Here is a 15,101-nt window from a genome sequence, read left to right on the forward strand (position 1 = left end):
TTGCCAGAATCGCCCTTGCAAAGATATCACAGATTGGGATATACTCCGGTTTCAACGTTGATTTGCTACCGGAGACCTTTATCGGCTTCTTAGACGCCGAGAGTATCTGACAGGCCGCCTCAAAAGTCTTAATCTCGATGTCCGCCGTTGCATCCTGGCCAGTTGTTGGGAGGCGCAGGCTCTCTGCCACCGATGCATCGGTGAGCTCTATTTCAGTACCGCATACAGTTGCGGTGATTTTGTCATCGGAGACAGTTGTGGTCTTGAAGAATTCCCCGACCGCATCTTTGTAAAGAACATAAGGACCGCCAAGAAAATATTCCAGACCGGTTTTGACTACCCGGTCAATAACCTCCTTTGCCTCGGACGTACCTTTCAGTCGGATTTCTTCGAAATCCACCTGAGTTAGGTGCTTAAACAAAGCCGAACTGCGACCCATCTTGGAGAGTTTGAGAAAGTTTGAGGAATAGATAACCGTTTTGAGAGAGTTCGAAAGCTTTAGAGAGAGAAAGCAGATTCGCGTGAGAATGAAATAAAATGGCCGAGAGTCCCTTTTATAGATGCGGTTTGGAAGCCCAACCGTCCCATCAACATTGGGCGGGAATTTTCCCTCCAAAACAGATGAGCGGCAAACCATGGGCAGGAACGGAATAGGCGCCAAACCATGGGCGGTAAACCGGGGGGCGGGAGTTTTGGGCGGGAAATTTCCCTCCAAAACTTTTGCTTACGCCATTGATGACGCACTCTTCTTTTTGAGAACGATTGATGGTACGGTTTCTAAATTTAACCGGTTATGTAGAGTGAGCAGAGTTTTTCCAATCTTTTGAGTTTAGGCGGTTTTGAAACCGGATAGGAACGCGGTTGTTTTGATAATGTTAATCGGTTACTTAGATATTTTAGATGTTAAGAAAACTCGGTCATTTTAAACTGAAATGAGATTGAATTCAAGAAATATTGCAGAAAGAAGACCGACAGATAAATCGGTATTGGAATAAGCATACATAAACAATGAAAAGTACAGTCTATGGAAGAAACATTCTGGAAATTCTTTCCTCCACCGAATCCTTGTCAAGGATGTTTGAAGAGGCGGCCGGTGTGCCCGGTCCAAACTCTGGCCGGTATGAGAGAATTAGTTTGCTGATGTGAGGTGCAAAACCAAGAGCTTTCTTGGTTATTACCATGGATTTCAGACGTTGGAAGATTACCGTGGACCAATTGATGGCCTTGTTGCTAAAGATGTTGGTCATCATGTTGTAGGTGTTCTTTGAGTACCGCTGATTAGGGGACTGACAAAGAATGGACCGAGTGACGATCTCAAGAAGAAGTTGAGCATGTCTCCCCAAAAGATTTTTGGGCCCATGGTCTTCCACCGGTTCCATGGTTCCAGAAAAGACGAGTGAGTAATAGAATTCGTCAAGCCCCTCCAGAGGTGGAAAATCAGAAAACCCTTCTGTGGGTAGGTTGAATAGAGTGGCGAATTCGACTTCATCGAGCCAGAAAGTGTGGTCCCTTACCGTAGAGACAATGTAATTGCCCCTAATACAGGCGCTTCTGAAGAACGCTTTAACGTCCTCAGTCAGAATCGAACCGGATTCTTCGAGGAATGGTCGAAGGCCGGTAAGAATGAGGGATTCGAACATGAGTTTCTTTGCGGGCAGCCCATCCCATTCCTCCATACATGAATCGAAATCGATGCTTAAGAAATTTCCCAAGGTTAGGCTAGGCATGATTCTAAACTTTGATATTAGGGAGAGAGAGAGTTTATGATTTGAAGTGTGTTGATTTCATTAGGAAAGCTCTCCTTTTATAGAGCCGGTTTTGGAGGGAAAATGTTTGCATTGAGTGACATTTTTGTCTCTTTAGAGGAGAGAATCTTTATATTTCCAAGGTCATTGGGAAGAGTGTGCTTTTTGACTATTTTCGGTTCTCGAGGTAGGTATTAGTTGAGAAGTAACCAAGTTAGTTGGATATTGATTACTTGTGTTAGTTGGGAGTTACTTCATTAATTAAAGATCCTTTTTCATTAATGCACTAACAAAATGAAGAGTAAACAAAAGTGACCGAGGGAATCATAAATAAAACCGAGGAAAGACATAGGAAAAGCCGAAGTGATCATAATGATGTTGGATAAAGATACACCCGGTGCATGAAGCAAAACGACCGGGTGCAAGAAGGAGTGACTCAGTGTGCTTAGGAGTTGACGACACCGGTAGGATTGTTGCGGCGGTTCCTCCTCCTCCACGCCCTCTCAAACCGATCATAAAATGAGTCGGTTATCTCTTTGGTGAGCACCTGGGCATGGTTCAGACCTTCACCGGGACAGGTCGGAACACAAAGCTCCACAAGAAGGCATCTTAGTTGAGGGATGAGGCCGACTGATCGGATGCCGACCATCCAGATGAGGACGTCAAATAGCACCCTGGACCAGTTCACCGGTATACCGGTGACAATTGCCGCCATCATATTGAAGGTCGCAGCACAGTAGGTATTGGTGACATCCCTTCTGAAGATGCTCCTACCTATCACATCGTTGAGGAGCTGATATTCAGCCCTCAGGTGTGATTTAGTGCCGTGATCGTCAACCGGTTCGGCAGACCGGGCAAGAGTGAGAGAGACCTCGGCCTTTATGTTGGCCGGTGGGTTGAGGTCTGTCAGCCCTTGCTTTGGCAGACTAAAGCACCGAGCAAAATCCTTCTCGGTGAAGTCGAAGATGATACCCCCCACCTTGGATTGGATATGGGTATCGAAATGGGGTGTACCCCTGAATACTCTTGCGTTGTAGAAAAACTCCATGATTGACTCAGGGTAAACGGTGTGTTTATCGTCAAGGAAGTACTGGAGGCCAGTATCTTCCAAAGATTTTATCATTCTATAAATATCGTAGTGCTCGGTGCTGGAGCACGACTGAAAATCAACCTGAAGTATGTTGGGAAACTGAGACATTTTTGTCTTAGTGAGAGAGAGAGTTTTTGACTTGTGAGTATTTCGGTAAGTGATTGCTTCACTTAAATATTAGTTGGGGGCTATCCTATTGTCCAGGTATTAAATGAGATGATATCTATTAACTGTAGGATAAGAGTTTTTGCATGAAATAGGCAGGTTTTTAGTCTAGGGTGTTGGTCATAGGCCTGGACTGTGAAAGATATCATCAGATCTTCACGTCTTTTTAGGCGCGACCAGTTTACTTTGAAAGGGCAATGTTTCAGAACAGATATCTTTAAACCCTGATAGTTATTCCTCTTCTGTTTGAAATTCAAATAATCTAGAGTAACCTGCTTCCGAACCGGTCAGCTATCAGTTGTTCATCCCGATGCGGTTATTTGGTGCATGCACCAAGTAACCGGTCGGTTTACTCTATCTGATGAACTGGGCGGTTCTTCCACAGACACCCTGAAAATTTGAAGTTCAACAGTGTAGGAGGAACTACCGGTTTTGTCTGTCTGAACCGGTTTCCCTTTAAGCATCCTTAGGAAGGATCTGACTAATGTCGGTTAGACCGAGAGTAAGTCTGAATTGAGAAAACTTAGCTTCCTGTAGAGGCTTCGTGAAGATATCGGCTACTTGTTAATCAGTTGATACGTATTCCAGCCGGATATGCTTCAGCGTGACATGTTCCCGGATGAAGTGGTGCCTTATATCAATATGCTTGGTTCTAGAGTGGAGAACCGGGTTGTACGTTATTGCAATGGCACTTGTATTGTCACAGAAGATCGGGGACTCTTCGGCTATGATACCGAAGTCCTTCAGCTGTTGTTGGATCCAGAGGAGTTGTGAACAGCAACTTCCGGCCGCCAAATATTCAGCTTCCGCGGTTGATGTGGCCACCGATGTCTGTTTCTTGCTGTGCCATGACACCAGTCGATCACCTAGGAATTGGCACGTACCGCTTGTGCTTTTCCTGTCAATCTTACACCCCCTGCATAGTCTGCATCCGAATAACTCGTTAGGTTAAAAGACGAATCCTTTGGATACCACAGACCGACGTCAGGTGTGCCTTTTAGGTACTTCAGTATCCTCTTTGCGGCTGTGTAATGGGATTGCTTTGGATTTGCTTGAAATCTCCCACACACACCGACCGCAAACAGAATGTCCGGTCTACTCGCTGTCAAGTATAGGAGAGAGCCGATCATGCCCCGGTATGCGATCTGATCTACCGATTGACCCTCATCATCCCTGTCCAACTTAATCGATGAGCTCATTGGAGTAGCCGCCGAGGAGCATGTGTCCGTTCCAAACTTTTTTAGAAGCTCCTTGGTGTACTTAGGTTGGCTAATGAATGTTCCTTCTTTGAGTTGCTTAACCTGAAGATCTAGGAAAAAACTTAATTTTCCCATCATACTCATCTCAAACTTGTCAGTCATCATTTTTGAGAATTTATCACATAGCTTAGGATCGGTGGAACCAAAAATAATATCATCTACATAGATTTGAACAAGTAGGATATGTTCCTTCTTTTCAAATTTAAACAATGTTTTATCCACCGAACCGATGGTGAAATCATGTTGTAATAAAAATGCGGTTAGTGTATCATACTAGGCTCTAGGTGCTTGCTTTAGACCATATAAAGCTTTATTTAGCCGGTATACATGGTTTGGAAATGCAGCGCTTTTGAAACCGGGTGGTTGTTCAACATACACTTCTTCACGTAGGTCACCGTTCAGAAATGCACTTTTAACATCCATTTGAAAAACCTTAAAGTTTTTGAAAGCAGCAAAAGCTAGAAAAATCCTAATGGCTTCAATCCTAGCTACAAGGGCAAATGATTCTTCAAAATCAATGCCTTCTTCCTGTTTGTAACCTTGAGCCACTAATCTGGCTTTGTTCCTCGTGACCAAACCGTCCTCATTGAGTTTGTTTCTAAATACCCATCTTGTTCCTATGACCGATTAATCTTTCGGTCTAGGAACTAGGTACCAGACTTTACTACTCTCGAACTGGTTTAGCTCTTCTTGCATTCCCAAGATCCAATCCGGATCTGACAATGCTTCATCTATTCTTTTCGGCTCAATCTGGGATATAAACGCGGAATTAAAATATTCCGTTAGATGTTGACGCCTAGTTCGAATAGGTTTTGAAGGATCACCTATAATTTGCTCAGGAGGATGTTTACTGTTTCTTCTGAGAATCAGTTCAGGGATGTCTACCAAATTACCGTTCACTTGATCAAGGCTAGACATGTCGGTAGGCTGAACGAGATTGTCAGACCGACCGACTTCCTCGGATTGGACCGAAGTGTCAGCTTCCAGTTGTGGAACAGCTTGATCCGGCTGGGTTTCAATACTACCCATTTGGTCATGGACAAATCGCCTGAAGACCGGGGTCTCATCTTCACTATCAGAGTGGATATTATTATTTTCCAATCTGTTGTGTAGATCAAAGCATGAAGCAGTATTACTTTCAACCGATTCATCGAAAACAACGTGAAGTGTTTCCTCCATGGTTGCAGTTCTATTATTATATACTCTATATGCTTTACTCACTGTTGAGTAACCTAGCATGATCCCGGTATCAGTTTTTGCATCAAAAACGGAGAGTTGGTTTTTGCCATTTATATGTATATAACACTTACAACCGAAAATCTTGAGGTATTTAAGTTTGGGAACTCTGTTAAAATAAACCTCATACGGTGTTTTGTTGTGAAACTTGTTTATTAAAGACCGGTTTTGTGTATAACATGCAGTGTTGATAGCCTCAGCCCAAAATTTCTGAGCAATGCCGGAATCGGCTATCATGGACCGTGCGGCTTCCTTGAGAGTCCGGTTTCTTCTCTCAGCCAGGCCATTTTGTTGAGGAGTCCTGGCACTAGACAACTCGTGCCTAATGCCGGATTCATCAAGATATGCGGTCAAGGTACTATTGGTAAATTTGGTACCTCGATCACTTCGAATACTATTAATGCGAGTTGATTTTTCATTTTGCAAGCGTTTAAGAAGTGTAATCAGGTTTGATGCGGTTTCACGTTTAGATGGCAAAAATATTACCCATGTAAATCTAGAATAATCATCAATAACTACCATGGTATAAAGAATGCCTCCTAGGCTAACGACCTGAATCGGCCCAAATAAGTCCATATGAAGAAGATCTAAACACCGGCTAGATTGTATATTTCCTTTACTCTTAAAGGATGACCTAGTCTGTTTACCCATTTGATATGCTGAGCAAACCTTATCCTGGTTAAATACTATATCAGGAATACCTTCAACTAGCTTTTTACCGCGAATGTAGTTCAAAGTTTTCATGTTTAGATGGTTTAGTCTCTTATGCCACAGCCAGGTTTGATCAGTCTTAGCTATCATGCATATAGGATATTCTACTTTAGTTTTCCAGTCTACCTTGTAAATATTACCTATCCTATTTCCGGTTAGCAGTACGATGCCTTGAGAATTCTTGACTAAGCATGCATGTTTAAGAAATTCTACAGTATATCCAGCATCACACATCTGACTAATGCTAAGCAGATTAAAACGTAGGTTTTCAACTAAAAGTACATTATCAATAGTTAGGTTACCATGGACAATCTTACCCTTGCCCACAGTTCTACCTTTTGAGTTGTCACCGAAGGTGATTAGAGCACCGGTTGCTGTTCTGATATCGGTTAGCATATTGCTGTTTCCGGTCATGTGCCTGGAGCAACCGATGTCCAAGAACCATTCAGAATTTCCTAGCCGTTTCTTTAGATCCTGCAAAATATACATATTTACAACTGTTTGGTACCCACATTTACTTGGGTCCACATGCGATTAGTCCCTTGGGTATCCAAACCTTGACAAACCGGACGGTCTTCTTTGCTAGGGTTTTAACCGTCTTTTTGGCACTCGGTCTTATGTATCTCGGTTTTTCTACAATGGTCTTAGATGGGGGTGATCTTCGGTTTGATGATCTTCGGTTTGACCTATGCGGTTCAGGAAAGGCTTTCATATATTTGAGGGTTTCGGCTCTTCTTTTCACAGGGTCAAGCCATTTCTCAGAGTCGGTTGGACCAACATAGTCGTATTTTATCTTTTCTTCCCTACAGTATGCGGTCAGTTCCTCTTCAGCGGTCATGGAACTTTTAATGAATCTTATAAGAGGAAGATGACTTCTTGTAAACCTTACTTTCCCTACAGGTTTTTGGTTTTTGGAGCTATCCTCTGTGTATCCTAGGCCAAACTTGCAACGGGGATGTCTGAAATGACTACACAATTTCTTTACTATATCACTAGATCTCTTATATGCATCCATCTTATATTGAAGTCGGGCGTTTTCTTCTTCAGTTAGTTCTCTAGCCGGTTCACTAGATTGTTCGGTCTTGGGATCTAACTCGGTTTCTAAAATAGGGGTATCATCAGGTTTTACGACCGGAGGTTCGGTTATGATGGGTACCTCTAGTTCTGTCGGAATGGGTATTATAGGATCGATTCTAATGTTTGTGTGCTTAGGCAACATGGCTAGTAGGTTCCTATATTCTTCTACCATGTCATTTAATGCATTGTATAGTTCATCTTTAGTAAATTCGTCGCAAGGAGAGTCAAATACCTGTTCCTCATTTGCCATAAGGCAGGTGAGTTCATCATCACTATCGCTGTGAGCCCACAGACTTCCTCCATCGTCGGCTATTAGTGCTTTCGGTACCTCACTTCCTTCACCGGTTTGTTGATAACTGTTTCGGTTATCTTGATTATCCGGTTTCCGGATATCTCTCTTTGGTTTCCTGCATTCCCACTTAAAGTGACCCAAACAATTACAATTATAACATCTTACATTGGATTTGTCGCCGTAGTTGTATTTTGCTGGTTGGCTCCTTTTCATGAACCTTCCAAACTTTTGTGCAAGCATAGCCATGGCATCCTTAGTAAACTGTTCGGCTGTTCTGATAGGTGCTGGAGCAGGAGCAACCGGTTCTATAGGTGTGATCAATGCTCTGGTTGAGGTTGAGGCCGAGACCTCCTCTTCAGTTCTGGATCTCATTTCAAACTCATATGCCTTTAGATCTTCGAATACATCGTGCAGCTTCATCTTGTTTAGGCAGTTTGACTCCCTCATTACCATTGTCTTTATGTCCCACGCACTTGGAAGAGATCTCAATGCTTTCATGATGACCTCTTTGTTGTCATACCTCTTTCCAAGTGTTGCAAGCTCATCTAACACACCAGTGAACCGGTCACTGTATTCCTTCATTATCTCTCCTGGTTTCATCTTCATGCTTTCAAATTTCTGGGTGGCTACCATTATCTTGTTCTCTTTTGTTCTTTCATTTCCTTCAAAAATCTGGATAACGGTGTCCCATGTCTCCTTTCCGGTTTTGCAATCTCTAATCTTGCAATATGTGTTTCTGTCCACGCTGTTAGAGATCCAGTTTCTTGCATGGTTGTCCAGGTTGTTTCTCCTTCTATCTTCAGCCGTCCATTCCTTTCTGTCCTTATTGATAATTATCGGTCATTCGGTCAGAATGGACTCCATCTCATCGTCCAAGGTGATTAGGTGTAGATACATATGTGCCTTCCAGTTGGCAAAGTCATCACCTTCTAGCATTGGAGGCTTATCTTGAAACATGCTTGCTTGAGTATTGAATACCAACTACTCTGATACCAATTGTTAGGATCTAGGTAGCCGCTGGAGGACCGGGAGTTGGACCGGTTAGCGGTTCTTACTCGTAAGGTGGTGGTTAATCTGGTTAGAGATTAACACCGGGGTTTCAATACTACACAACCTGTCACAAACCCTTGAACTAGGTTCAAGCACGGAAGAGGTTTGCTTTCAGGTTGAAGCGGCGCACTTAAATGATAGGCAGAATCGGTTTTTAGATGATGGAGATTTGAGATTTGGTGGGTCGGTTTTGGTAATCTGGAAATTCGGCTTAGATGGAGTTAAGTCGGTTATAGCGGTATAAATCGGTTAGATAATGAAACCGGTAGACAGTAAATAACAAGACAGATTTTATGGATGTTCGGAGATAAAACTCCTACGTCACCCCTTCCTCTCGAAGCCGCGAGAAGGATATTCACTAAGGAATACAAGTACAATCCGATCGAGACTTATTTCCTGCTCGATAACACTCTTACTATTTACACCGAAATTGTAAAACACACACTTTTAACTTTAGCACTTAGGCTTTCTAGAATAGCACAATCTTATCACTTGTGGAGTAAATGCTCTTAGAATTTCTCACTTGCTTCACTGTATCTTACTTGTCCCGCATTTACTCTTCTTCAACTGCCCCTTTTATAGGTGAAATATGCCAACGGTCATATTTCACTGCCTTGAATCTGATTGGCTGAGCAGAGGTGCAGTGATTCAGTGTTTCAGAGATTCAGACCTGCGGTCGTTTCCTCAGACCTGATGGTCAACCTCAGACCTGGCATTCTGTCTCAGACCTGGCGGTCTGTTCTTCCGGTGTGTAAGACAAACCTACTGGGTTTGTCTTTTACTCAATGTAGACACTGTCTGTTAGACAGTTGTCTGTACTTGGAAGATCTCCTTTCTGATTTATCCCGAAGTGGAAAGATCCTGTAGGACTGTCTTCTGCAGCCTGCAGGCTTTCCTCAGACTTGTATGGATATGGAAGTGTTCAGTCTGTTCCTTTGGTATCATTCTCAACAGATACCCGAATTGTCTTTTGTACTGGTCGGTCATTCGACTTAACCGGATGGCTTCCGGTACGAGTGATGTAACCGGACTTCTTCCGGTTATTCCTTTGCCTTGTGACCGATCGGCTATTTGATGATTCTGGTTTTAAGCTTTGGCCGATCCTTTCTTTGTGCGGTCATGTTCCAAGTATTCTTGGTCGGTTTACTAGCTTGACCGGTTAGTTTTTTTTAGCCGGTTCTTTTGTTTGTCCGGTCTGGTTCCTTGTTCCTGCATGGAAGGTTTATTTAAGTTAGGTTTATTTGAACCGGTCTGATTTTATCTAACACTTCCAATTAATGTTTTTGACCAAGGACCTTCAAGAGCGGCTAAGGATTCAATCTATATTGTTGATTGTGATGCTGAGAGGACTGAGGAATGCTCAATAATCGACCGGATTAGTGTCAATCATAGGTTTGATGTTAAAGCTTGGACTGGAAATGCTCCTGAGGATATTCAGGTTAATAATACTGGTAATGATAAATATAATAGCAGAATTGGGCTTCAACAGGTTCTAAGCAGCAATGATTTGACTGAGTTACTTATTAAAGAACGCCATACAGCAAGTCTTGAAGCGATAGAGCCTGAATTTGATCGGTCTTCAAGGCAGTTGAGGATGGTTTGTCTGGTCCAGCAGGGATTGAATATAATGGGTCTGGTTTGGCAAATCGGTATGCGACGGTTGGTTCTAAATTGGCAGTTTCAAAGTCTGGTTTGGTTGGTTTTTCTGGTATAGGTGTTGGTTGTGTTGGGTCTGATGGGTCTGATAAGATCACAAGGGTGGATTCTGGGATTGATGGGTTTCTGAATAGTTTAGCTGAGTTTTCTGGTTCAATTGTTGATTTTGTTGGGTCTGAATCTGGTGGGGTTAAGTTGGTAGTATCTTCGTTGGCTGTCTCTAAAGATGATGTGGCTGGTGTGAATGTTACTGTTTCAGCAAATCAGGCTCCTAATAGTAGTGAGCAAACTGCTATTGGTCTGATGGGTGATTGTAATTTCAATAAGATTAATTCTAGTCTCCACCATTTTGAAAACCAAACTGTGGCCATCGAGGACAGCAAAGACTCCTATGGATTTTCTGAAAGTGAAAGCAGTGTTGAAGGGGATCATAAAATGGATGTTCTTAATAGCCATGAGGGCATTGAAATTCAGGAGTTTAACCCGTATATCCATCCATGAATATTATGACATGGAATATACGGGGCCTCAATGATCCCATTAAAATCAAGGAAATTTGGAAGATCATTGATGAGCAGAAGCTTGTTATTTTTGGTATTCTTGAAACAAAGGTGAAGGAGCGCAATGTTGATCGCATCAAATGTCTTTGTATGGACAGAAATTGGAATTTGTTACACAATTCTAACAACAGGACCGACAGAATTTGGGTAGCTTGGAACAATGATGTGGCTGATATCAAGATGATTTATTCTTCTAATCAAGTCATAATGGTTGAAGTCAAAAACAAAGTTGATGACAATCTCTTTCGTTTGGCTATTGTTTATGGCTGTAACTCGGGATCGGATAGAAGGATTTTATGGAACTGTTTGAAAGCTAAGATTGATGATGATCATCCTTGGGCTGTTATTGGGGACTTCAATGTTACTAGATTTGAGAATGAGAGGAGCCCTGAATCTGATATCACTCAAGACATGATTGACTTTAATGAGTGTATTCGTGACATTGGGTGTGTTGAACCGACTAATTCCGGAAATTTGTTTACTTGGTCCTCCATGAGAGGTGATGAGCAGATCAGAAGGAGCAGGATTGACAGAGGTCTTATTAATTCGACTTGGGCTACTAAATATCCTAGAAGTCATGTTCATATTCTTAACCCGGGAATCTCTAATCATTGTCCACTTAAGCTCTATTGGGAGAAGGAGAAGAAAGTGAAACTCCCCTTAAAATTTTTCAACTTTTGGATGGAAAATGATAAGTTCAAAGACATTCTCAATGAGATCTGGAATACTCATGTGGACGGCTCTAATATGTTTCGAGTGTCGAAGAAATTGAGGCTTCTTAAAAACCAACTTATTAAGTTTGACCGCAGAAAATTCAGCAACATATCAAAAAGGGTCATGGCTGCAAGAGCTGATCTTGAGGAGGTTCAATCCCGATTTCTTCATGATGACATTGATGATCTTCTTCGGGAGGAGGAAAAATCTGCCCTTGCAAAATTTAGAGAGCTTAGTTCTATGGAGGAGAGTTTCGCGAGACAGAAGTCGAGACAGAATTGGGTCTCTCTTGGGGACAAGAACATGGCTTTCTTCTACCGTAAGTGTTCATCTAGGAATCTTCGGAACAGTGTCCAAAGACTTATGAAAGATAATGGGGATTTTGCGCATGGACAGGATCAAATTCTGGATTTGGCTGTCCAATTCTATCGTGGTCTTATGGGTACTAAAACCGGGCAGCATCTCAGTCATCTCAATACTCTATATCAGATTGTTGACAAAAGAATTACTGTTGAGGATAGTCGGGATCTTGTTAGAGTTGTTTCAAGAGAAGAAGTTAGAAATGCTCTGGCTAGCATCAACGGCAATAAGAGCCCCGGGCCTGACGGTTTTAATGCGGAGTTTTTTAAGGCTAATTGGGGTATTGTGGGTAATGACATTACAGAGGGGGTGCTTGAATTCTTTCGTAATAGGAAAATGTTGACCCAATGGAATGTTACTGTGCTTAATCTTATTCCCAAAAACTTCGTGCCCGAAAAAATACAAGATTTTCGTCCCATTTCCTGCTGTAATGTTGTGTATAAAATTATTTCTAAAATTCTCTCTAAGCGCTTTCAAAGAGTTATTTCTAAAATAGTGAGTCTAGGACAATCTACTTTCATACCCGGTAGGTCTATATCGCATAACATCCTTTTAATGTAGAATCTTCTTAAGGGTTATGGGAGAAGGAAGATTTCTCCTCGAGTTGCGTTTAAAATTGATATTCGTAAGGCATTTGATTCTGTTAAATGTGGAACTATTCATGACTTTCTTGTTGTTTCTGGTTTTCCTAGAATTTACATTGATTGGATTATGCAGTGTGTCTTTACCTCCCACTTTGTTGTTTGCGTTAATGGTGTACACGGGGGCAATTTCAAGGGCGGAAATGGTGGGAGGCAGGGCGATCCTCTCTCTTCTTATATCTTCGTGTTGATCATGTAGGTCTTTGAGAGTGTTTTAACAACATTCCGAAAGAATCGCCATTACAGTTTCCACCCTTTCTGCGAAGAGGAGAAGATCACTCATTTATGTTTTGCAGACGACTTGTTCTTACTTGCTCATGCCGATGTTGAAACCATTAAAACTATAAAAGATGCGCTTAACTTCTTTTCTGATGTTACAGGCTTATCAATTAATGTAGATAAAAGTGCAGCGTTCTATGGCGGTGTTGATGATGAGACAAAGGCTAGGATATAAGACATTATGGGCATCCCCGAGGGTTCGTTTCCGGTTCGTTATTTGGGCATTCCACTCACAACAAGGCAGATTCAAATTGTTCATTGTAGGTCGCTCATTGAAAAAGTTAAAAACGTCGTTATGGGGTGGGCATCCAAGAAGCTTTCATACGCGGGCATAATTGAGTTGGTTGGAAGCGTGGTCATGGGATTAATCGGTTACTGGTCTCAACAAATTGTGCTCCCGAAGAAAGTTATGAAAGAGCTCGATACTATCATGCGTAATTTTATTTGGGGCAGCCAAGGACGTGGTGGAAAGAAAGTCAAGTGGATCGACGTTTGCAAACCGAAAGACGAAGGTGGTATTGAACTGAGGAGCTGTATTGAATGGAATCGGGCTGTTACCTAAAAACATGTTTGGGCTTTACAAACTAAACAAGATTCTCTATGGGTCAAGTGGGTGCACTCTCGGTTTTTGAAGCGCGAATTGAGCATATGGACTTGTAAAATCACGGATGATATGACTTGGTCGTTGAAAAAAATTTTGAATTTGAAAAACAGCATCGGTTCGATCTTTGATATTCGTATTGGGGATGGGTGTGGTACTCTCTTTTGGCACGATCCTTGGTTAGAAAACCAGCTGTTGATTACTAAGGAGGAATTTCGAGGTTTGAGAATAAGAAGGGATTGTGCGGCTGCCACGATTGGCGACATTGATGTTGGGCGTTGGGTTTCAATTATTAGACGAGTTCCGGAAGGAAGACGAGTATTAGACTATTTGAGTAGAATTCGTCTAAGTGATAGGGCTGATGTTCACTCTTGGGCTGCTGAGGAAGATGGTAAATTGAAGTCGAGAATAGTTTGGAATGTTATTAGAGAAAAAGGTCAAATTGTCAATTGGGCTGCTCTCGTTTGGTCTTCAAAAGTCATTCTGAGGCATCGTTTCATCCTCTGGTTGGCTTTACGGGGTAGGCTTAACACCCGGGATCGGATTCTTGCCTACATGGACATTCCGGATGCTAATTGTTTGCTTTGTGATGGGAATACAGAGTCTATTTTCCACTTGTTTGGGAGCTGCCCGTTTGTTAAATCCTTTTGGAGTAAGTTCACATTGGCTTTGGGCTTTGTTCATTTACCGGGTTCATGGGATGAGATCATTGTTGCTGCCCGCATCAAGGCTAAAGGTAATAGATTTCCAGCCAATGTCTTCAAATGTGGTTTTACTTCCATTGTTTATCATGTATGGGCCGAGAGAAACGCTAGAGTTTTTGGGAGAGTTCGTCGTGACATTGAGTATGTATGGAGGGATATCGTGTTTGATTGCGGTGCGCTAATCGGTACGTGCAGACGGATTCCCAAAGGTGAGCGCGAATGGACCCTTTGTCGGGAGTGGAAAATCGATTATGACAAAGTGACGTCTTTTAATTTTTCGAAAGTTAGTTAGTTTCTTATGATTGATTGTAAGTCTCGTGTTTGTTTTGATTGAATGTTTGTTTACTTGAACCTAACTTTAACTTTCTAGGTTTGTTAGAAAGTTAAAGGAGACTATGTCCGTTTTTTTTCCCGTTTTGGGTTTTTTTAATGAAATGACAATAAGTCGTTTTCCCCAAAAAAAAAATCACTCATGTGCACGTCTCTCCGTCGCCTTCATTACCCCTAGGCTAAGAATTCAAACACTGCCCTAGAACTAGGCTGGAGAGGACAAAACAGAAATCAAAGGATAAGGTTTCAGAAGCAAAATTGAAGATGAATACGACTTCAATAACCGACCTAGCTTGAGTATATATACTCCCTAGATGGTTTTCTTCCAATCCATCGAACAAAATCCAATAATCATGGCCTATTTGAAGATTTCCATTAGAGCTCCGGCGACTGGTTTTTGAAGAAATCATTCTAGTGATCCAAGCTTCGATCCAAAGTTCTGAAAAAGCTTTCTAAAGACCATTGGAGTGTTCTCCAATCAATAGTAAGCTTCCAGACCTACTGTAATTCAAAATTGAAAATTTTCAAGTTCGATCGGGTTGATCTTATTTAGGGTTCAATTTTGTGCTTTCTATAGTCGAAATCAATCCCTAGATGATTTCTAAGCTTTCTATTGAAAAAGATTTCATCA

At 42.0% G+C, this 15,101-nt stretch overlaps 1 protein-coding gene across 1 annotated transcript; it reads left to right on the forward strand.

Annotated features, from left to right (window-relative positions):
- The first annotated feature begins 13,508 nt into the window (after nt 1-13,508).
- LOC124913184 lies at nt 13,509-14,432 on the forward strand. The gene has a single exon (XM_047453789.1). It carries the CDS (start codon nt 13,509-13,511, stop codon nt 14,430-14,432), a length of 924 nt encoding a protein of 307 aa, XP_047309745.1.
- The last annotated feature ends 669 nt before the right edge of the window (nt 14,433-15,101 follow it).

Source organism: Impatiens glandulifera, chromosome 8 (genome assembly GCF_907164915.1).
Source record: "Impatiens glandulifera chromosome 8, dImpGla2.1, whole genome shotgun sequence".
Taxonomy (NCBI): domain Eukaryota; kingdom Viridiplantae; phylum Streptophyta; class Magnoliopsida; order Ericales; family Balsaminaceae; genus Impatiens; species Impatiens glandulifera.

Coding starts and splice junctions, on each gene's coding strand:
- LOC124913184 (XM_047453789.1), top strand. CDS start 13,509: ATGACTTGGTCGTTGAAAAAAATTTTGAATTTGAAAAACAGCATCGGT.